Source organism: Podarcis vaucheri (genome assembly GCF_965113315.1).
Source record: "Podarcis vaucheri genome assembly, chromosome: 13".
In the NCBI taxonomy this organism is placed as follows: Eukaryota; Metazoa; Chordata; class Lepidosauria; order Squamata; family Lacertidae; genus Podarcis; species Podarcis vaucheri.
Genome location: NC_138751.1, coordinates 9,782,581 through 9,806,284, shown reverse-complemented (window position 1 = coordinate 9,806,284; position 23,704 = coordinate 9,782,581). Strand labels below are relative to the sequence as shown.

Sequence of the window (23,704 nt, the reverse complement as noted above, 5' to 3'; positions counted from 1 at the left end):
CAGCTACTCCCTGCGGCACTTCACTTTGTTATAGCTTTCCACAAGGCAGATTTCACCTCTTTATTCCGTATGGTGTATATGAAAGGGTTCAGCAATGGGGTTAATACCGTGTTGAGAACAGAGACCACTTTGTTGCTGTGGATGGAGGAGTGTGCTGTGGGCCTCAAGTACATGAAGAGAACAGCTCCATAAAATATGGTGACCACCGTGAGATGGGAAGCACAAGTGGAGAAGGCTTTCTGTCGTCCCTTGCTGGAAGGAATCCTCAAAATGGTTGAGATGATGTAGATGTAGGAGACCACAGTGAAGAGAAAGGAACTTGGGATTATGCTGGCTGTCCCCAACAAACCAAGGAATTCAATGAGGCTGGTGTCTGCACAGGCCAATTTCAAAATGGGGCCAACGTCGCAGTAGTAATGGTCAATGGTGTTGCCAGCACAAAATGGCAATTTCAGTATCAAAGCTGCCTGACTGAAGATAACTACAAATCCCAGTGACCAGGAACCCAGTGTCAACAGTAAGCAGAGGTTTTTGGTCATAATTGTGGTGTAATGTAAAGGTTTGCATATGGCAATGTATCTATCAAAGGACATGATGGAGAGGATGAGAAATTCAGTGATGCCAAGGAAGAAGTGGAAGAAGGACTGTACCACGCAACAATGGAGGCAGATAGTGGTCCTGGCTATCAGGAAGGTCTCCAGCATTTTAGGGATGACAGTGGTTGTGTACCAGATTTCAAGGAAAGAAAGATTGCTCAGGAAGAAATACATTGGGGTCTGGAGCTGCTTGCTGACTCTCACGATGATGATGATGAGGCCGTTCCCTGCCAAGGTGAGAATGTATATGACAAGGATGAGTACAAACAGTGACAGGTGCCACTGCCGAAGAGTTGGGAAGCCCAGAAGAACGAACTCATGCACTGATGTGTCATTTGCCATATTTGACTCATGTCTTAGGAAGAAAAACGTGTGAATGAACAAATGAATGAGCAAAAGGATTAGGCAATTTTTAAAACTAACAAAAGCACTCCTACAAGAATGCAGAGGGAGAGCAAAAAGATGGACACAGGGTTCATTGACATGATTAAACTCAGTAGATTTTAGCAGGAGCAATCCATATTTATTAAATTTATATAGCACCTTTCATCACAAGATCTCAGAAGGTTGACAGAATAAGATACAAGATAAAACACATGTAAATAATTAAGAAAAAAACAACTAAATAGTAATCCAAGTTTGTTCCATGGTACAGTTTTTGAGCTTTCAATGGATGAATCTATGGCAGTCATATTCAAAAGAAGTAAATGTGCAGGGTGACATCAAAACATTAATGGTGGGATTCATCCAATGAATTTTGTGAGTGGGAGCCCAGCACAATAGGTTGTTTTCCCTTCCCCTCTCCTCACAAGTCCTCCCCACTATGCCTCAGTCTGAAACTGACTCTGGGAACAGTTCGGACACCCCCCCAGAACAGCACACAAGAGGAGCAGGGGTCATTTTATCTGGCAAACTTATATGCTTGTACAGACTGAACATTTGTAATAATGTGGAATGCCCTCCCATTGGATGTCAAGGTGATGGACAACTACCTGACATTCAGAAGACATCTTAAGGTGGCCCTATTCAGGGAAGCTTTTAATGTATGATATTTTAGTGTTTTTTGGTTTCTGTGGAAGCCGCCCAGAGTGGCTGGGGAAACGCAGCCAGATGGGCGGAGTACAAATAATAAATTATTATTATTATTATTATTATTATTATTATTATTATTATTATTACCCTACCTGCCATTTAAAAATGCCCATGGTGAGTAGAGTAAAAATAACCTGCATTTTGGATTCTTTGAGTTGAAAACCTTGTTGGGAATATGGAGAAGTTATGTATATTGAGGTGGGAGGGTGTGGGAGTTGTATCTTTTGGGAAACATTGAATGAAACATTTTGGGAAAATTGAAGTGCAATAAATATGGCAATATTTGGAGATGACTTGCCTGAAACCTTTTGCTAGGTGGAGTCATTTGCAATCTACTGTATGAACTATCCTAGCTGATAGTTTTTCATGTCATCTTGTGAAAGTAAATGACATTCCCCGAACGAGAAAATATCTGAAGTTTTATTGGGTTGGATCCTGGAAAAAGGTTTTAGATGCACCAGTATGGTTGCATGGCTTATTACAAGTAGTATTAGTGTTAATATTAGTATTAGCCCAGGGTAGCAAACAAGAAAACATGTAATTAAAGAAATGCTAAATATCTAAAACCATTAAAACTTAATCCAAATTTATCTGAATATTCAGCCCCCTCAAACTGTCAGACATAAAGTTTAAAAGGAAGAACATCCTAAATCTGCCACATGTTCCATATAATGCATTTCAGTTAATATAATGACAACAATTAATGTGGATCACCCACAAAACAGGAGAGAATACTCACATCCCTTTTTGTACTTAGCATTTCTTCTTCTTTAAGAATCTTTCAGATGTCCAAGGCAAAGAAAACTTGTGTAAGACCTCAGAAGAAGAACCCATCAAGTGATTCGCAATGTTTTAAGTAACTGATCAAGCAATATAGTTATTACTTCAGCTAATTAAAGCTGAATCTATGTTTTACTTAACCCAGGGGATTAAAATGTTACAAGATAAAGCACAATCAGCTACTGCTGCACTGGGTTGGCTTTTTTAATAATAATTAAAACACCAAGTGAGTGTAAGTTCCGACCCAGGTCAATGTGTAGGTTTTCCAGGGTTGCACACAGTGTAATCAGGAGCAGACATGCAGTATATAAAAAGGAAATGGTTCCATTCAGTTTTATGAATGACAAACGCCCTCATGGCTAGCAAAAAGGCTCACAACCAATGTTGTGAAGACTGCCAAAGAAATTCAAAATGAATGCCTGCTTGGCTTCAGCCACAATAGGGAATATAATGAATTACTAATCAACAATGGTTCACTGCAACCTAATGAGGCACAAAGGGACGCGGGTGGCACTGTGGGTTAAAGCCTCAGCGCCTAGGGCTTGCTGATCGAAAGGTCGGCGGTTCGAATCCCCGCAGCGGGGTGCGCTCCCGCTGCTCGGTCCCAGCGCCTGCCAACCTAGCAGTTCGAAAGCACCCCCGGGTTCAAGTAGATAAATAGGTACCGCTTACCAGCGGGAAGGTAAACGGCGTTCCGTGTGCTGCGCTGGCTCGCCAGATGCAGCTTTGTCACGCTGGCCACGTGACCCGGAAGTGTCTCCGGACAGCGCTGGCCCCCGGACTATAGATGTGAGATGGGCGCACAAACCCCAGAGTCTGTCAAGACTGGCCCGTTTGGGCAGGGGTACCTTTACCTTTACCTTTTTAATGAGGCACAAAGGAGTATGGCCAATCCTCCATTCTTTGGGCAGAAGCAAATTGTTGTTTTATGATTTGCGATGGGTTTTTTTTTTTTTGCATTGGCAATGCCATGCTTCTGATTGAAGGAAGAATCTTAAGTGTCTTCAGCCCTAGACGTGCCCTGACATCCCTCCCCATTTGAGAGTTGTAGCACATGAATATATGCAGGGATTCCCAAACTTTTTGGGACCCAGGGACATACTGGGAAAACTAAGAAACTGTCTTGGGTGCTACAAAATATCCCTTTCACAGAATAGAAAATAGTGATTCCAGGAATATCGTTCCCCCCCCCACACACACACACACAACAGGAAAAAAACCTATAAAGTCCCCACATCCATACCTAAACATACAAAAAATTAGGAACTCCCCCACCCCAAAAAATAATAATTGGATACCCACTCAACAAACAAAAAGGCATCAAAAGCAATGGAAATAACAGGAGGGGCAAGAGGCATCGGTGAGTTACAAGGAAGATGTCTCTGGGTGTTACGGTGTCCACGAGTGCCAGAGGGAATGTTGATTCCAATTTCCATATGCAGTCTTTTTCAGCAACCATTGACAAAGCATGATTAGCTACTTCATAGTAGAATCAGATACAAGCATACATAAATCAGCATTTATGATATGGCTGATAAGGCTACCCTTGCCTGAAACCCTGGATAGCTGCTGTCAATAAGCAATACTGAGCTCAATGGGAAGGTGGTCTGACAGGGTATGAGGAAGCTCTACAGAAATCATCTCCATGGGAAATAAGCTTGCAGTGTGTGGTTGATTTTTGTTGTTTCTTTTTTAAATCAACCTAGTGAGAAATGCAAATGTTCATTAGTTGGGAGGAAGTTAGTTGGTCATCCTTCAAAGCAGCACTAGGGAACCTCCTGGGTCCAGAAGCTGTCCTTCTTCCTCAGACCACAAGCACTTCCCCACACCATCAGGTTGCAGAGAAGTAAAGGTGTGGCTGAGGAAGGAGGAACAAGTTGTGATGGCTTATCTTGGGCTGAGCTAAGGTTGGGAGCTGAATGCTGGTTGAGTGCAGCTGATCTGGGAATAAACTTTCTGAGCCAGAGAGCCACTGCATCCTAAGATGCTCATCTTGGTAGATTGTGCCATAGGACTACACCCTAAGATTCACTGGGATAAGCAGAGGTTGGTCTCTGGTTGAGTTTGAGCTCAGCCATGGCTACACTGACTGAAGTTCCTCAGCTCAGCCTGAGATACACCACCGTAAGTCCTCTATTTTGTCTCAGCTGGGTCTCAAATTAGGTGTGAATGCTCCTTCCATTGGTCAGGATATTCTTCCTTCTGTTATCTAAAATCACACTGCTGAAAATAATGACAGATGTTACTGAGGGCAGCTGGCGACTTTCACTTCGGAAAAACGTATGGTGGAATCATTTTTTAAGCATAAATGGGAGGGATAAGGAGGCCACTGGAGAACATGACTATCTATTCTGTGCTAATCAGAAGACTCCATTCAGAAGCCATTTTGAAGATTGGTAGAATAGCTCAATCAGCTTGGGCTAATTTGGAGGCTACCCAGTTTGGCTCAAGGGTCTTGGACTGCTTCACTCCCCCTAAGACACACTTGCATCAGAATAAGTTAAATTGGAAACAATGGTTCTTAGTTTTGAGTTGACATATGTAGCATTGTACTATTAAATTGTCTTATTTTTGCACAAGATAAATGAGTCAAAAACAGAACTTTGCTTTAAAGAAGAGTGACTACCTAGTGAGTATTGCTACTGTAACTCTCCAATCTTATTACAAGGTGCAAAAGAGTAACTACAGCAGATATTAAACGGTAGGTGAGTTTTTGGGGGGGATGGGGGTTACAATCAAATCTTGAATATATGCTCAGAGTGCCTTGCTGAGAATTTTGTAAGTGGACATAAAAATAGCTTTGCCCCAATCCACCCAAAACCTGAAATGATGGCTCTGCATAATTGTGTCTCAGTGTTTGAAATCTCACATCAGGAAAGTTGCCTACCAACCTTGTATTTTGTTGATTTATTAATAATAGGCTTTATATAGACACAAAATTAAAAAGCAAGCATAAATCTGCAATCACCACACCATAAATGTGCATAGTTTGGAATATATATTTTTAAAAGTCGCACTTGAGAAATCCTCTTCTCTTGTGGATTGCGCTCCGGACTGCCTCTTTGACCTCTGTGTTCCTGATTGTGTATATGAAAGGGTTCAGCATTGGAATGAGGGTAGTGTTCAGTACCGCCACTACCCTTGATAGACGAGATGAGGAATGAATGTTGGGTCTCACGTACATGAAGACAAGGGCTCCATACAACATGGACACTACAATCAGGTGAGACGTGCAAGTGGAGAACGTCTTCTTACGCCCTGTGGCTGAAGGTATGCGGAGGATGGTGGAGATGATGAAGATGTAAGACACTGCAGTGAGGATCAAGGTCATGATGACAATCAGGATGGAGGTCAACAGTCCCAGAGATTCAATCAAGTGGGTATCTGTACAGGCTAGGCTTAAGATGGGACCAATATCACAGTAGAAATGGTCAACAATGTTGGACCCACAGAAAGGCAGCCTCCACACAATGATGGACTGAAGAAACATAATTATGAATGCTACATACCAGGTGGCAAAAGACATCTGAATGCAAACATGCTTTGTCATAATCACTGGGTACTGAAGTGGCCTGCATATGGCCAAATAGCGGTCAAAAGCCATAGCTGTGAGGATGAAAAGCTCTGTGCTACCCAGGATGAAGTGGAAAAATCCCTGGGCCATACAGCAAGCAAAACTAATGGCAGTCTTTTTCTGCAAAAGTGTTTGCAGCATTTTTGGTACAACGGTTGTTGTGTAGCAGATTTCCAGAAATGCAAGATTGCACAGGAAAATGTACATTGGGGTTTGAAGTCTTGGCTCAATGGTTACAATGATGAGGATGAACCCATTGCCTACAATGGCTATGATGTACATGAATAAACCAATTACAAAAAACACTCCATGTAATTCATGCAGAAAAGGGATCCCCAGCAGAATAAATTCAGTCACTGTCGATGCATTCATCACCTCCATGTTAGCAAACACACAAATGCACACAGCCCAAATAATCCACTAGTATGGCTCTGAAGATATCCAATATTTTTAAAATCCACAAGAAAGCCTTCTTCAGAACAACTGGCATGGAAACTGGGGGTGTAGGAAAAAACAAAGAAATACGTATTCAGATATTTTGGAGTGAACGTCTATTTATCAGGATGTCCTCGCTTTTTTACAGTGAAAGATAAATGTTGTTGTATCAACTGGAGCTTTTCAGTTAACGTATAATCAAATTTAGGAATGGCCAAAATACGCCCCAGCCCACAATAAAGTATTTAAATCAATCAGATTTGTTCATGACTGCTTTAAAAGTAATATTAGGGAGGTAGTTGTTGGAAACAGTGCCAGTGGAAATGCAAAGCCTGAATGTCACCCCCAACCCATTACTGTATTGTTGCATCTTTAAGATTGCTAATTCAATTCACCCCTTTATCTATCTCCCTGCACTCCTCCCCTTCCTTCCTTCTACTGTAATTTTGGTTTAGAGTAAACCTCACTGAACTATGTGGGTCTTAAGAGAAAATTTGCATATTATTATTCTGCATATCCTACTCTCTCTCTTCCTCTCTCACATATACCTTGCAATCTGCCTATATCAGCTTGGTTGGAGGCAAAACCAACAGGAATTTGAGACTATTGATCAGAATGGAAGGAAGGAAATGAGAAGATCACAACAAAATAGGGGGAAGAGAGAGGAGGTAGAAAGAGGGGAGAAGATCAAAAAGGGGAAGAAAGGGGGGAAATGGAAAAAATGGAAAAGGGAGCAAGAAATGGGAGAGGCAAATAAATAAGGAGGAAGCAATGTGAAAGGAAAGCACCTGCTAGAAAGCTGAACAGAAAGGGACAGCATTAAAAAGACAGACAGCATGCTTGGCAGCCAGCATCCTGCTTGAAAAGGATATAGTCTTACCTTTTGCTAAAATTCTGTAGTGAAAATGACAACACAGTGAAGATGCTTTGCCTTAATCCACAATATCCCAGAGGTCAAAAGCTTGTTCAATCTCATTCAACTACAAAAGAAATCTGGTGTCTATTCTGCTCTGTCTCTTAGCTGGATGCAGAATCATCTTGATAAACATGACTTCTGGAGGGATCGTTATTGTATTCAGTATTCCAAATGCCCTATTTGTTCACTTTCCAAGAATTTCTCATGGGATATTACACCCCCAATAACCTATTGATTGCTTAAGGCCATAGGCATTAATATCGCTATAGTGTGATATTTCTGCCCTTTCCATTCACCTCCATTCCCTTCTCCCCACAGAAATCTTGGTATAGTTATACATTAATTCCAGTGAGAATTAATTAAAGGTAAACAACCTTTCTTCTAGGACAGTGATCCCCAAATGGATGTCCTTCAGATGTTTTGGATTATTATTCAGCAGAGCCCTTCTGCAAATGGAAGGAGCCATTTTCTATTCGTTTTCTTGTATTTTTTCCCCTTAGGTTTGTACAAATTTCTCTTTTATGTTCTCCTGCCACACATATGCTCTATTGTGTGTGTGTTGTGTTTTTGTTTGTGTGTGTTGCTTTCTCGTCTCTTTGAGAAGATATCTGAAGGCAGCCCTGTTTAGGGAAGCTTTTAATGTTGAATAGATTATTGTATTTTAATATTTTGTTGGAAGCCTCCCAGAGTGGCTGGGGAAACCCAGCCAGATGGGCTGGGTATAAATATTATTATTATTATTATTATTATTATTATTATTATTATTATTTATTCCAAGCTCCAGCTTTAATTCACTTGGTTAAAGCTTCATGCTCCTTTCTTCAGCATCAGGGTACCTGTGATTCATTCTGTGAATTCTTGCTCTCTTGCATTATTAATATTTTTATAAAGGTTTTCTCCCTTCCCTCTATACATCTGGTACCCCCCCTCCACTCAACCGAACCTGCCTATCAACCAAGGAAGCTCTCAGCTGTGATGCTCATTGGCAGCCTATTATTACTCCTTTCCCCTGGGGTATCTCTTTACAGTGGTGCCTTGCAAGACGAAATTAATCCGTTCCGCGAGTCTCTTCTTCTTGCGGTTTTTTCGTCTTGCGAAGCACGGCTATTAGCGGCTTAGCGGCTTAGCGGCTATTAGCGGCTTAGTGGCTATTAACGGCTTAGCGGCTTAGCAGCTATTAACGGCTTAGCAGCTATTAACGGCTTAGCGGCTTTAAGAAAAAGGAAACAAACTTGCAAGAACTTGCGAAGCAAGCCCATAGGGAAATTTGTCTTGCGGAACGACTCAAAAAACGGAAAACTCTTCCGTCTAGCGAGTTTTTCGTCTTGCGAGGCATTCGTCTTGCGGGGCACCACTGTACACATCACCAGTTTTCGGAATGATTCCCAAAAAACTCTAGGTTAACCCAGTTGGGGCTGGGAGGATGACCCTTTTCTGAACCCTGGAGAGCTGCTGCCAGTGTAGACAGTTCTGAGCTAGATGGCCTGACTTAGTGTAAGGCACCTTCCTCCTTTCCATAGGGTTCTGTTTCTAGTCTCCCTATTCCCTCCCTCTCCCACAGTAGTTCTAATGTTAGGGCTTATCTACTCTTCTTTTTTGTTGGGCCTTGTACAAGCAGTTTGCCTCTTTCTAGGCATGGGTCTGAACAGTTTTGCCTTTGTCCCAATTGATCTTCCCTGGAAAAATCTGTTCTTTAGTGCTATACCAGAACAAACTGCAATCTGCAGAAAACCCTATTGTTCTTTGTTCCGATTCAGCACTAAAAAAGTTGGGTTTCCCCAGGGGGAAGGTGGCAAAGCAAAAGGAGGTGTGTATAAGCCAGTAGTCTGCTTCTTTCTCAATTTGCATAAGAGTGGAGGCAAATCTATTCAAAATGAATTTACTCATGGCACTCGGTGGTTCCGACTCTATCAAGTTTTGCTTGTCTTGGACCACCTCTTAATATCAAGTGTCCACTTGCACCCAAAATACTTCTGCATTGTCATTTTTAAATACCCACCCACCCTTTAGACTAATTATATGGCAAGGTATACACAAAAATCAATACATTACACACATAATACAAATAATATGCTGTGCTATATTTATTATTCATAACTGAATAAACATATTGATGCCTAATTTTTTCATATAGCTATAGACATTGTTGTATATAATTTTTGTGCTGTTTTTATAGTGTGTGTGTGTGTGTAATATACAGTATACATAATGTCATTCATATAAAAATATTTGTAACAACGCATATACTTTTCAGGATTTGTTTGTATTTTTAGCAGAGCTAGGAGGAAAAACCTCACTTGCTTTCCCTTCTGCAGTGACCAAAGGCAGATTATCACATACTCCATATCAAGCCCGTCGGTGTGCCTGCAACCAAGAAGCACCTGATTCAGCAGGACATATTCTCTTATATTGCTCTCTACACAGTAGACCTCGCCAACTGATGCTGAGCAAAATGTTGGCGCTCCGGCCTATAACTCCAAGAAGAAGCCAAACGAGGTTTTTCCTGGCAGATCAGGACAAAGATACCACTGCTTTAGTAGCTTCCTTTTTAGCCATAATTTTACCTGAAAGGGTTCCTAACGAACCATCCTTTCAGGGAACAGACAGGGTGAAGCAGAATGTCTAAGTGCACACGATCACAGTGTCACCTTATGATCTTCGATTCAGGTAGGTAGTCATGTTGGTCTGAGGCAGCCAATATAGATACCTGAAGAAGTTTGCATGCACACGAAAGCTTATACCAAGAACAAATTTAAGAGCCAGTGTGGTGTAGTGGTTAAGAGCGGTAGTCTCGTAATCTGGGGAACAGGGTTCGCGTCTCCGCTCCTCCACATGCAGCTGCTGGGTGACCTTGGGCCAGTCACACTTCTTTGAAGTCTCTCAGCCCCACTCACCTCACAGAGTGTTTGTTGTGGGGGAGGAAGGGAAAGGAGAATGTTAGCCGCTTTGAGACTCCTGAAGGGGAGTGAAAGGTGGGATATCAAATCCAAACTCTTCTTCTCTACTTCTTCTTCTCTAAGGTGCTACTGGACATTTTTTTTAAAAAAAATATATTTCTTATGCACTTCAACAGCTTCACCCTTGTCCTTTTAATTATCCCAGTGATTTTAAATGTTTTATACTGTGATGCCAAAAAAGGTATTTGATTTGAACCTCACTTCTCATTGAGATTAATGGGAGAAATAGGAATGAGGAGTAATCCATATGCATAATTCCATCAGTAATCTGAACTTCACCAATTCTTCCCTTTGGAATGCATTTTAAATGCCTTCTTTCAGGGTCCACCTCTTTTTATGGATTGCACTCCTGACAGCCTCTTTCACTTCTGTGTTCCTTATGGTATATATGAAAGGATTCAACATTGGGGTGAGGATAGTGTTCAAGACTGCTACAACCCTAGTTCCTGGGGATGGGTGCAGGACGCTGGGCCTCACATACACAAAGATGAGAGCACCGTACAAAATAGACACCACAATCAGATGAGACACACAGGTGGAGAATGCCTTCTTGCGCCCTAAAGCAGAGGGTATGCGAAGTATGGTTGAGATAATAAAGACATAAGACAGAATGTTTAAAGAGAAGGTTGAGAGAATAAATAGGATGGAGCTCAACAGTTCCAGCAACTGACTGGGGGTGGTATCAGCACAAGCTATGCTTAGCATGGGGCCAAAATCACAGTAGAAGTGGTCAATGACATTAGAACTGCAGAACGGCAACGTCCACAAGATGGGTAGCTGAAAAATCATAATAATAAATCCCCCATACCAGGTGGCCAGGGACATTTGAATACAAACATTGTTGGTCATAATCATTGGGTACCGAAGTGGCTTGCATATGGCTAAATAGCGGTCAAATGACATGGCCGTGATGATAAAAAGCTCCGTAGTTCCCAGCGTGAAGTGGAAGAAGTTCTGGGCCATACAACAATAGAAGCAAATAGTGGTCCGTGTTTCTAAAAGGGCCTGCAGCAACTTAGGTACAACTGTAGTGGTGTAGCACATCTCCAGAAAGGCAAGGTTGCTCAAGAAGATGTACATTGGTGTCTGAAGCCTTGGTATGAAGGCCACAATGATGGGGATGCAGCCATTCCCAATGATGGCTACGATATACATGAATAAGCCCACAACGAAGAAGATTCTGTGAAGATCAGGTAGTAAAGGAAACCCCAGAAGGATAAATTCAGTCACTGTTGATGTATTCATCACTGGAAATTACCATCAAATAATCCTCAGATGTGTCTTGGAGGACATCCCAAATGTCCATGTATAAGAAGGACCCTGAATTCCCATCTAGGAGAAGGACAACTCTGATCCTAAACCCCCTTTGCCTTGCAGGATATCTTCAGGAGCAGAAAATACTAAGGAGAAAACACCACACAAACCCAGAGTGGAGTCCCTAAAATGGTTGGGTGGCACCTTGTACATCATCTTCTGGCAACTTGTGCAGGCATCTGGTGCCAAACGTATCACTCTGCTTTCCTTTGGACCACATCAGTGAGGCTGAGAAGGGGGTCTTGTCATCTGGGCAGTCCAGGACCTCCATACACACTGCCTAAACGTGTGCTCCATGGAGGTCACTTCGATGCTGCTAACACAGTGATAGATGGATGCAAGCAACAAGCTTATATAGAATTAGACTGCCTAGGGATGTTGGGTGGTGGGTGGGTGGGAATGGCATTTCTGTAGTGGAAGTTTATTATTATTATAAAAAAAATAACCTAACTATGTACCACCAGTTAAAAGTCATTTAAACGGAGGATGATCAAAATAGCAGTAGAACTTCTAAAATAGATTCAATGTGATTCATTTTAATTAAATCTCGAAAGGAGCATTAGAAAGAAGGGAAAGAATGAACAAACGAACTCATGAAGGAAAGCTTCCTTGGAAGTACCAGCAGTATATATCAAGCAAAATTGTAGATTTATTGGACTTTCAAAGATGCAGCAGCTTGAGATGTTATTGTTTTCATATTTAGACAGCAGACTTTTTGACTAGGGAAACATAGAAGAGAAAGAAAGAAAGAAAGAAAGAAAGAAAGAAAGAAAGAGAAAAAGACTGTTAACCAAATAATTAAGAACATTTTAAGCAAATTTGTTGCTTATGGATACCTTATGGTTTGCTTTGGAAGTACAGGATATAAATTTAGTAAACACACAAATAATAAATATCCTGTTATATAATTTACAACGCCTTAAAACAGTGGTGGGGAATGTCCCTTTTACAACCATATTTGATGTTTATGGTCTATAGACCAAATAAAGTGACAACTTCTGTCATCCCTGGCTATTGGTAATGCTGGTTGGTGGAGAGTAACCTGAGTCCAGGTTACTTGCTAAAAACACTTGTAGACACAAGGGAAGTTAAAAAGACATTTTCAACAATTAAGGAGATATTTGGGGTTAAGGCCACGGCATTGAATTTACACCAAAAGTTTTGAAGTTCTCTGACACTTTTCGTGTTAGTGAAATATTCACATGATTTGCATACACTGAAAATATCACTACTTACTGTTAGGTGGATTATTTTAATAATGGGAAATTCCTCATGTTTTTGAATGAGGAGAAGAAATGTGCTGCAAAAGAAGGAAAAATACAATGCAACCAGCCATTAACAAATAAATAAATGGAAAAAGAATTGATAACCAAAACACTAAAAGGCAACCTTCAGCAAATTTCAAATGGGCTTCCACACTGACATTTTGTAAAATTAGCCACACTTAAATAATTGTGATTCCACTCACCCCTAAGTGTTTTTGCTATACATCTTCCATTTTCTGTTTTTAGAGACGTTTTGGTTGGGGATAAATGATTCAAATGCAGGTTTTTCCTAAAATGTTTGAATGTTACCGTTTGTACAGTCAGTTTGTAACAAGCTGTCCTTCTTGACAACTTATCCCGAATATACATTCTCTTCTATCAAGGACAGCTTTGGTTGGGGGTTATTTGCTCACTTTTGTCTTCCAAGCAATTGATTGTTCCATTTGTCCACTTTCTAACAAGAAGCACTTGTCCAAATCTCTGAACATGGGACTTAAAATACATTTTATTAAGTATGTCTTGGAACACAGGAGTCTTCATGTTTCTCAAGGGACATGGCAAACTTCCAATAATGCAGGGTTCTCCAATGGCTATTAACAAGATTCATTAACAGGTAGAAAGTTTTCTGCAGATTGAACTTTGCAAACTCACATGAGAAAGGCAGATGGGAAGGGGGCTTACTCATCTGCTGAATACCCATTTGGGGAATTTCAAGACTTCCTTAATAAAGGCCAACTAATACTTTAGAACAGCTTTCCCAGATCTGGTCCCCTTGGCTATGTCTCCCATTATCCCTGATCATCAGCCATGCTGACTGGGGCTGTTGAAAGTTGTAGTGCAAAACATCTGGAAAGCACCTGTTTGTTGAGTGAGATGATTTAGATGAAGAAAGAACAAACAATAGAAAAATATTTACCTATGGTAATTTCCACCTGGATAAAATAGAAGACTTATGGAAGCAGTGTTCGGTCACAAATCGCTGCAGTGAATTTGTGTCCAGATTTTCACTTTTTGAAATATGGCAACCCTAATGAAAGGGGGCATTTTAGGGGCATGGTGGCACCAGAGAGAAGGGGAGGTTTTCCACCAATGCTATTTCCACCCACCAGCCTCTGAGTTAATTAGTAGCAATAAGGTTTAGTTTTCAGAGCTGTTGTTTCTTTTTATAAAAACAATCCATAGGTCATGACTAAATAAAAGTTCACCTTCATGATTTAATAAGGATCTTTCAACAAATTATGTTGTCCCATAATTCTATCCAACAACAAGCAACAATTGAATAATTTGGGTCGCACAAACACACACATTCTTTAATCAGTTTACATACATTTGCACTGCACTGTTCAAGTCTAAAAGGTTTTTCAGATCATACAAAAATATAAAAACAGATTTAAAATATATGTCATCACTTTAGAGCATGAAACAATAGAAGATTAGTAACTCTCAGTGTTAAAACTACTTGAAGACTTCACTTGGTAACATGAACCAAACATCAGAATATTGGTGTGGGATTGAAATTCTAAGGAGATGTTGATTGATGTTTTAAGTGTTTGTTTGTTTGTTTGTTTGTTTGTTTGTTTAGGGCAGCCTTCTTCTTGCCCTAGTGAGCAACCTGGCTGCTAAATTCTGTACCAGCTGAAGTTTCTGAGCTATCTTCAGAGGCAGTTGCGTGTTGAGTCCCACAATGCCACCCACCAAATAATTCACACATCACTCCATTAATTTTGTTTAAGGTTTTTGGCATAAATTTTGGCCACAACTTTCTTTGAATACAAAATGTGAGTGGTTGCTTAGGCATTGGTTATGACTATCTGCCCTTGCCCTCAAGGACAGTGCTGGCCCTTCCGTACACCAACGGAAGCCAGCGTGGGAAACAAGTATTGGGTGAGAAAGGAAGCTGGGAATCAGTCCCTCCCTTCTCACCCTCATGTTCCGGTGGGGCTTGCACGGCCGCAGGTCCGACTCCGGGGACAAGGACAAATTGTATGGCAAGCCCCTGGATTCCTTTAACGGAATTCCCTTTCGCATCATTTGGAGGGGTAGGCACTTACCCCTCCAAGCACCAATTTAACCAATGCCTAACCGCCAACCTTACAAGTTGTGACGATTTGCTACGTAGTAGGCAAAAACCAAATGGCACCAGCCAATCAGCCAAATGGCAAAATTCCTACTAGGCCCCCGCACTAAGGCGGACGACCCCATGACAGGCAATAGCAAGGTCAAGCGAACAAAACAAAAAACCACCCTATAAAAGGGCGGGAGGGCGGGTGATCCGATGCAAACAGCCAAGAGAACGTTCTAGCCTCTGGCCCCTATATTTAAAACCTCTGACCCCTCCTCCAAAATTGGTAACAATCAAATTCCCCAGTAACCCGATTAACCCTTAAGGGCTCGGGTCCTTTGCCAAATCTGCCTAGTCACTTCCAGGTGGCCTGTTTCCCCAACCGCAACACGTGCTCTCTGTTTAATGGAGAACACGCTTTGCGTGTTGAGTCCCACAATGCCACCCACCAAATAATTCACACATCACTCCATTAATTTTGTTTAAGGTTTTTGGCATAAATTTTGGCCACAACTTTCTTTGAATACAAAATGTGAGTGGTTGCTTAGGCATTGGTTATGACTATCTGCCCTTGCCCTCAAGGACAGTGCTGGCCCTTCCGTACACCAACGGAAGCCAGCGTGGGAAACAAGTATTGGGTGAGAAAGGAAGCTGGGAATCAGTCCCTCCCTTCTCACCCTCATGTTCCGGTGGGGCTTGCACGGCCGCAGGTCCGACTCCGGGGACAAGGACAAATTGTATGGCAAGCCCCTGGATTCCTTTAACGGAATTCCCTTTCGCATCATTTGGAGGGGTAGGCACTTACCCCTCCAAGCACCAATTTAACCAATGCCTAACCGCCATGGAGCCCTCAGCTCACCGCCAAACCACTCACAGCCCCAGCCAAGCCTTCAGCTTGGCGGCCACCGCACCTAACCAAGCCTCATTCCCTGAAGCAGAAAGGTGCACTCCATCATCCCTGAAAAAAGATTGTGTCTGGAAAAGAATCGTGGGGTGGGAAATCACGTCTCCCCCCAGGTCAAAAATCTTCTTAGCCACAGCAGCATTAATGCGCTTTCTGGCTCTTTCAGTGGCCACTGGGCAACGACTGCCCCTCCAAATGCGTCGCTGCAACAGCTTTGACCAAAAGATTTTTGCTGTTGGCACCATTGCCTGCAGCGTCTCCAGGTCCCCCAAGATTGCAGCACGCAGCGTAAAACAGCCCATGTCCACCAAATCGTTCTCGCCCAACTGTACCACAATAGCCGCTGGCGGCCCTTCCAGTAGCAACTGCTTCCGGATTTTCGGCAGGAACTCTGGCCAACGCATTCCCCGTCTGGACAGCCAGGACACACGTATATGAGGAGGAAGGCCGAGATCTGGACCAGTTCCAGATTGCCGAGCAGCGACGCCAGCCCAATGGATGATGCTGTGCCCCACCATCCAAATGCGGACCATTGATACGCCTAAATAAAATAAACAAACAGTGTAAGAGACCCAAAATCAGCGAACGTAACCTCTGAAAGCATTTGACTTCCAACGGCCCAAATCCCTTATCCTGGCGGCTGACAGTCCCCAGTGGGCCGCTGTCATGGCAGCCCCTATCCGAAATGAATGGGGGGCGAACTCACGGGCCGTGTCACCACAAGCCAAGATTGCCTTACGCATAACCTTCGCAAACTGGTGTCTCGATAGGGGCGACCCATTCTCATGCCGAAGCAGAGGCCCATCCCCATGGGCGCGCACAGCCAGATACTTGCTGACATCCTTTACCGGGCAGGGGCCCACTTCCCCCGTGGCCGGAAGACGAACCAAGGCACCCCTGCCCCTCTGATCCGTTTTAGAATGCCTAATTGTGATTCTCAACTCTGCAGGGAGTAACTGGATATCATGGAGCAAGAGGCCCCTGGAACGACCATCCCCAAGATCCTCCACTACAAGCTCCCCTACTCTCAGTGCTCCGAAAAAGGCAATGGAGAAGGCCGCCGAAAAGAGGCGAGCCTCATACCTTGACCAACACACCACCCGTAACTTACTTCGCATCCTGCACAACAATTCAAATGAAATGGGGCGCCGGTTTACCGGCTGTGAAGGGCAAAGTCTACCCCAACCTTCCAGGGCCTTGCGAACAATAAACTTCGCACATGGATCTACATCAAAGAAAGTCTTACAGAAGAATGCTATGGCTGCCGCCTGCATTCTAATTGTTTTAGCTGCTCGCCCCAATTGAAATAAGTGTGCCAGATATTTTAAAACCTGCGAAGGAGTGGGAGGGTCCCTTTTTATCTCACAGGCTGCCTGGCGCATAAATGCCAAGAAATCGTCCCAGGCTTTCGTATAGGATCGCAGGGTGGAAGGGGAAACCGAAGCCGCTACTCCCTGAAAAACTAATTGCTGCCAAGGTTCCAGAGATGATCCGGGAAATACTCCGGACGTATCCGCGCCTCTGGAACCAGTAGTCTGAACCGCTCCATCTGAAAACGGGACAGAGCATCAGCAATTTCGTTAGACACCCCAGGAATAAAGCGTGCTGAGAAAACTATATTACAGCGCAAACAATGCAACACGAAGTCCCGCAACAGGGCAGACACCCTGGGGGAGCGTGATGATAGTTTGGCCAGCACATTCGCCACCGCTTGATTATCAGTCCAGAAGCAGACACGCCGATTCCTGAACTCCTCGACCCACAAATGCACTGCCACTGCAATTGGAAAAAACTCGAGAAAAGTTAGGTCCCGCGTAATCTCTCCTCCCTGCCATTTTGCTGGCCAACGTTGGGCACACCATCGGCCTCCCCAATAGAGACCAAACCCCATAGAACCAGCCGCATCTGAATGTACCTGGAAGTCATTATGCAGGTTCAGTGTGTCCTGCCATAATGAAACCCCATTAAATCCATCCAGGAATTCCAACCACATGCCCAGATCGGCCTTCACCTCATTAGAAAGGCGCACCCGATGATGCGGGGCCTTCAACCCTGCCGTGAGTCTAGCCAAGCGTGAACAGAAGGGGCGCCCGGGGGCTACCACTCTGCACGTGAAATTCAGGTGTCCCAACAGCGACTGAAGTTGCCTGAGGGACACTTTCTTCAGAGGAAGCATTTCCTCTATTACCTTCCTTAACGCTACCAGCTTGTCCCTAGGCAAGCTAGAGGTTTGGGAAACTGTATCCAAGAGGATACCCAGGTAGGTAAGACAGGTCGAAGGACCCTCCGTCTTGTCTGCAGCGAGCGGAACCCCTAATTCCTGCGTAAGGTCGGCAAATGCCTGCAGCAGCACCGAGCAATCGCCGGTATCGCAGGCCGAGGCCAATAAAAAATCATCCAAATAATGCGTGACTCCGCCCATCCCTGTTTTAAACTTGAGGGCCCACTCCAAAAAAGTGCTAAATGATTCAAAAGCGGCACACGCTATTGAACAGCCCATAGGCATCGCTTTGTCAAAGTAATAACTGCCCTCAAATTGAAAACCTAGGAGCCAAAAATCCTCTGGGTGAATTGGCAGAAGGCGAAAAGCCGATTCAATGTCGCATTTTGCCAATAACGCAGCATGGCCAAATTTTCTAATCATCTTGATCGCTTGATCAAGAGAAGCATACTTCACGGAGCAGAGCTCCGGAGGTATAACGTCATTGACCGACGTTCCCCTGGGATGTGACAGATTATGAATTAAACGGAATTCACCCGGGGCCTTTTTTGGCACTATACCCAATGGGGATATGTGCAAATTATGGAAGGGGGGGTCGCCAAAGGGACCAGCCATACGTTGCATAGCCACTTCCTTTGCAATCTTTTTACAAGCAACCTGTGGCAGCTCTCGCACTGATTTTTGGTTAAGAGGATTCCGTGCCACGGGAGGCATGGCTACCGGAATCCGAAATCCAACAGTGAAACCATCTCTCAAATAACCTGCCGCCTCCCTATTAGGGTAAAACTGCAACCAATTGTGCAGGGCTGCCAGGCGAACAGGAGTAAAAGCCAGGGAGGTCAGCACGCTATTTTCCCGCTCCTGAAGTCGAGGGGAGGGGGGCTGGCCTGGGGGGTTGCTGAGCACCCCCCCTTCCCCCACGAAAGGGCCGCCGACTTCCAAAACAAGAAGAAGCGGGGTGCGAACCATTGCACTTTTCGCATGAATGAGCGTACTTACACCCCTGACGTTGACAAGAACCCTTGTTAAAGTCCCAGCACAACAAGCGACGACCAGGTCTAAATGCGGCGGTCTTTAGTTTAGGCTGATCTGGCCCTTTTTTATCGATGAGTGGGGCGACATGGGTGGTCCACACATCGAGATCCTTACGATCCCAGCGGGCCGAGGGGATCCTGGCTGCACGGCGCCTGAAGTTCTCATCATATTTGATCGCAGCTTTTTCACCAGCATTGGTGAAAGCAGAGCGAACAATAGATAGATAAACTATCAAATGAAGAGATCTCCGAGGGTAAGCCGCCGTAACCACGCCAGCGAAGACCTGGAAACAGTCAAGCCAGTGTTCAAACGTCCTGTCTATAGTGGAGGCACCAGGGCGCTTTTTGGAAGGATTCCCTTTCTCCTGATCCTCCGAGAGTGGGGCCAACTTAAACATGTCCACATAACGGCCGTTTAATATCCTAGCCCGTAGTTTTGAAGCCAAATGCGCACCTGGAATGATGTCTCTGGCCGAGTTGGTAGAGACCTTAACGTCAGGAACCAACACGCCATCCAAACACTCTTGAACGGCCCCATACCTTGCCCGATGCGAGTTGGCCCTCCGCTCCCAAGCCCACCGTGGGAGCCCCGTCATTTCACCAAAACCCCAATAAAGTTCCCTAGAGGTACCAGCCTCCTCATCAGAAGACGAAGATGACGTACCAGAATAAGAGGAAGACGTGTCACCCCTCCTCCGCTTAGCGCGCTTCCGCGAAGACCTCCTGTGGCGACGTTTTCCGCCTGAAGACCTCCTGGCAGGAACCGGTAAACTATCTTCAATAGAAGACTCAGTATCAAGGTTTGGCTGTTCTACACCTGAAACTGCTGGAGAAGAGACAATACGTGAGAAGCCAGAACCTGACGCCACCTCAGCAGGAGGCCGTGCTGCTCTGCCCCGGATGCTAGCAGATGCAGAAGGGTTTCCCCTCCCAGAGGCCCTCCCAGCAGAATGCCGTGGCCTCTGCAAACGGCCACGAGCCACAGGTAAGTGAAGGGGTTGGTTTGGCTGGGAAATTGTTCCAACGCCCTCAGCCGATAACCCTGCTCCCCCATCTTCGCTGTCTGCCGATGAAACCGGTGACGACGCCCTCACTGGAAGAGGCGGCCTTGCAGACGTGGAGGGTTGACTGGAGCGTTGTTGAAGAAAACCGTCCAAATCCCTCGCAAATCGGGACAATGCTTCTGGGTCACCAGCCATGCTTGCCACCAAAGACTGGACCCGCCCTACTGGCTGACCTGGCGCCGCCGAGCGCCATGCCTGGGATGGGCCTCTAATAGGCCGTTTCGCGGTGACAGATGTGCCAGTGCGGGTTGCAGCTTTCTTTGGAGCCATACCTGCTAGTGTAGAGACAAAAAAAAAAAAAGTGCCTTAAAAAACCAGAAAGACTATCAACTTGAAGAGGCGTGAAGGGAATAACTACTAAAATTAATTCACGGAACAATCCTATGCAATTCCTTTTCTCAGCAAGATGAGGTGCAATACCAGGATAAACCAGTACCAAATTGCTAACTGCAATGCATAGGACAACCAGCAGGTGGCTCTCGATGGCCTATTCAATTAACAGCACAGCTGCAATGCAGCCCTGGGCCACTGGGGGAGCTCGCGAGCAGGCAGCCGCAATAGCTCCGAATGGCCACAAGAGGGCCAGCAGGGAGTCAAGCGGCAAACGCCCGCGAACGAATTGGAGGCCTCCTGAGTCAGGCAGGCCCTCCTAGGACGGATTACAGGCCGCGCCAAGGCTTCGGGCCTGCGCGAGCCTCACGAGCGCTGGCTGGTTAGTGGGCAGCCCGGCCTGGCCGCCGACGCTCCCCAGGGCCGGGCGAGAGCGGGTGCTCCGCCGCGCTGCAAATTAGGCCCACAGCCTCCTTTTTTTTCTTTCTTTTCAGGAGCGCCAGGAGGTGGGGCGCCGCAGCCGCGCCGACGACGCCGGGGCCGGGACCGCTCGCCGTCCACCCACCCAGGTAAGCCGCTAGGGCGCAGGCGGGGGTGGGGGAAGGGGAAGTCCGGTCGCGCTCCGCTTGCGGAGCCCCGATCCCGGCCAATGAAGGAGAGGCGCGGCGCGCTCGCGCCGAAAAAAGGAGGAGGGCAACGGCCCCGAAGCTCTCCCCCAAGGAATGACCGGGGCCTCCGGATCAAAGAAACCGGGCCCTCGGCTGTCGGCACAGGCAGGAACCAAGAGGTGAGGGGGGGAGGGGAGGCCAACGACCACGATCCTCGGCTGCGGATCCGCCGCGAAACCGGGGGGGATGGGGGGAGGCGGCGCTACCGGAGCGCTGGCAAGCAGCCGCGACTTTCCCGTAAGGCCTCCCCAGGCCGGGGGGGGGGGTCCCCACCCTCAGCCTTTGCAACCACACCAATCCCACTCAAACTTCAGCTAACCAACCAAACACCAGAAGAAAATAAGAAGGAAGGAGGGCGAAGGGAGAAGGAGGAAAGAAGGGGTATAAGAAAATGAGGAGGCAAAGAAAGATAAGAGGGGTTAAGCGGTAGGAGGTTAGGATTTTTATCCAGGCCCAAATACAACCGTCTCAGGCAGCTCCTCAGGCTCCTTGATCCGATGCAAACAGCCAAGAGAACGTTCTAGCCTCTGGCCCCTATATTTAAAACCTCTGACCCCTCCTCCAAAATTGGTAACAATCAAATTCCCCAGTAACCCGATTAACCCTTAAGGGCTCGGGTCCTTTGCCAAATCTGCCTAGTCACTTCCTGGTGGCCTGTTTCCCCAACCGCAACACGTGCTCTCTGTTTAATGGAGAACACGCTTTGCGCATATAATGTATAGCAGTAATGTAACCTAGAGGCTTCCAGAGCAGACAACAGAAGTTAGGCTGGGCCAGCCGAAGCTGATGGAAGGCACTCCGAGCCACTGAGGCTACCTGAGTTTCAAGCAACAGCAATGGATCCAGGAGTACAGCCAAGCAGAATGCTAGCTCTGCTTAGAGTACACCCACTGAAGTTAATGAATCTAAGTTAGTCATGTTCATTAACCTTAATGGGTCTCCTCTTAGTAGAACTAGCCTTGGATACAACCCAATAATAACAACGACATAATAGCACAACCATTGGCAATCATAGTTAGTAATAACTGTAATATGGCTGGCATTAGTGAAAGATCTATACTGCAGCAAATTCTATTATAATATTACCATTATTGTGCATTATATTTTTGAACATACCCTACAGTGTGCCTTTAATACTAAGCTAAGATTTTCTTTGCCCCTAGCATTGCACTCATCATCCATGTCAAATACTAATGTCTCAATCTTCAGGATTCTCACAAGACAACTTTTACCAGCCAGTTTTTTGAAGCTCATTTTTTGAGGGCCGCACTCTTTTTATGGATAGCACTCCTGACAGCAGCTTTCACGTCTGCATTCCTTATTGTATATATGAAAGGATTTAGCATTGGAATGAGGACAGTGTTCAAAACTGCTACTACTCTGCTCAGGCGAGATTGGGCAAGGACATTGGACCTGACATAAATGAAGATCAAGGCTCCATACAGTATAGAAACAACAATCAGGTGAGATGTACAGGTGGAGAATGCCTTCTTGCGACCCCTGACTGAAGGTATCCGAAGGATAGAGGAAATGATGAAGATGTAGGACACTGTGTTGAAGATCAAGGTCATGATGACAAACACAATGGAACTGATAAATCCCAGTAACTGACTGACGCTGGTGTCAGAACAGGCTAGTTTTAACAACGGGCCAAAATCACAGTAGAAGTGGTCAATGATATTGGACTTACAGTATGGCAACGTCCACATAATAGCACACTGAAGAAACATAATGATGAATGATCCATACCAGGTAGCCAAGGACATCTGAATACAAACATTCTTGGTCATAATCATGGGGTACTGAAGAGGCTTGCATATGGCCAAATAGCGGTCAAATGACATCACCGTGAGGATTAAAAGCTCTGTCCCGCCAAAAATAAAATGGAACAGATTCTGAGTCATGCAGCAATAGAAACAAATAGTGGTTTGTGCTTTTATTAGTGTTTGTAGTAACTTAGGGACAACTGTTGTGGAGTAGCAGATCTCCAGAAAAGCAAGATTGCTCAGGAATTTGTACATCGGTGTCTGAAGCTTTTGTTCAATGACTACAATGATGGGGATGAACCCATTTCCTAGGATAGTTATAATGTACATACATAAACCTACTGCAAAGAAGATACTGTGTAGCTCATGGAAGAAAGGAATTCCCAGTAGAATAAATTCATCTACCCTTGAGGTATTTGATATGGTCATCACAGCAGAACAACAACAATAATCCTCTGAGGTGGTTCAAAGTATGTCCAAAACTTCACACACATAATGATTTTTTCCAGATTGACAGAATTAAACTGGCCTAGGCTGCAAAAGAAGACAAATGGAAAGCCACGAGAAGAGTCAAAAATAGTAAACTATGGAGAAAATAGCAATTCATCCTGAATATAATAGGCAGAAACACTGAAGGAAAATAAGCTTACCATCAATGAAGATAGATCCTTATGGAACTTTGTTTTAAAGTTCTGTCATCACTTTTACGCCATCAGCTAAGAAATC

General features: G+C 44.8%; 3 protein-coding genes across 3 annotated transcripts; all 3 read right to left on the bottom strand.

Annotated features, from left to right (window-relative positions):
* Nucleotides 1-20: 20 nt before the first annotated feature.
* Nucleotides 21-938, bottom strand: LOC309516898 (olfactory receptor 6X1-like; the record flags this gene model as incomplete). The annotated part of the gene is made up of 1 exon (XM_082195856.1): nucleotides 21-938. One exon carries the CDS (start codon nucleotides 936-938, stop codon nucleotides 21-23), a length of 918 nt encoding a protein of 305 aa, XP_082051982.1.
* A 9,596-nt stretch (nucleotides 939-10,534) lies between these two features.
* LOC309516886 (olfactory receptor 6X1-like) lies at nucleotides 10,535-11,595 on the bottom strand (the record flags this gene model as incomplete). Its single annotated transcript, XM_082195842.1, has 1 exon — nucleotides 10,535-11,595. One exon carries the CDS (start codon nucleotides 11,593-11,595, stop codon nucleotides 10,654-10,656), a length of 942 nt encoding a protein of 313 aa, XP_082051968.1. The 3' UTR covers nucleotides 10,535-10,653.
* Nucleotides 11,596-22,270: 10,675 nt separating this feature from the next.
* Nucleotides 22,271-23,465, bottom strand: LOC309516885 (olfactory receptor 6X1-like). The gene has a single exon (XM_082195841.1). It carries the CDS (start codon nucleotides 23,405-23,407, stop codon nucleotides 22,463-22,465), a length of 945 nt encoding a protein of 314 aa, XP_082051967.1. The 5' UTR covers nucleotides 23,408-23,465; the 3' UTR covers nucleotides 22,271-22,462.
* Nucleotides 23,466-23,704: the final 239 nt, after the last annotated feature.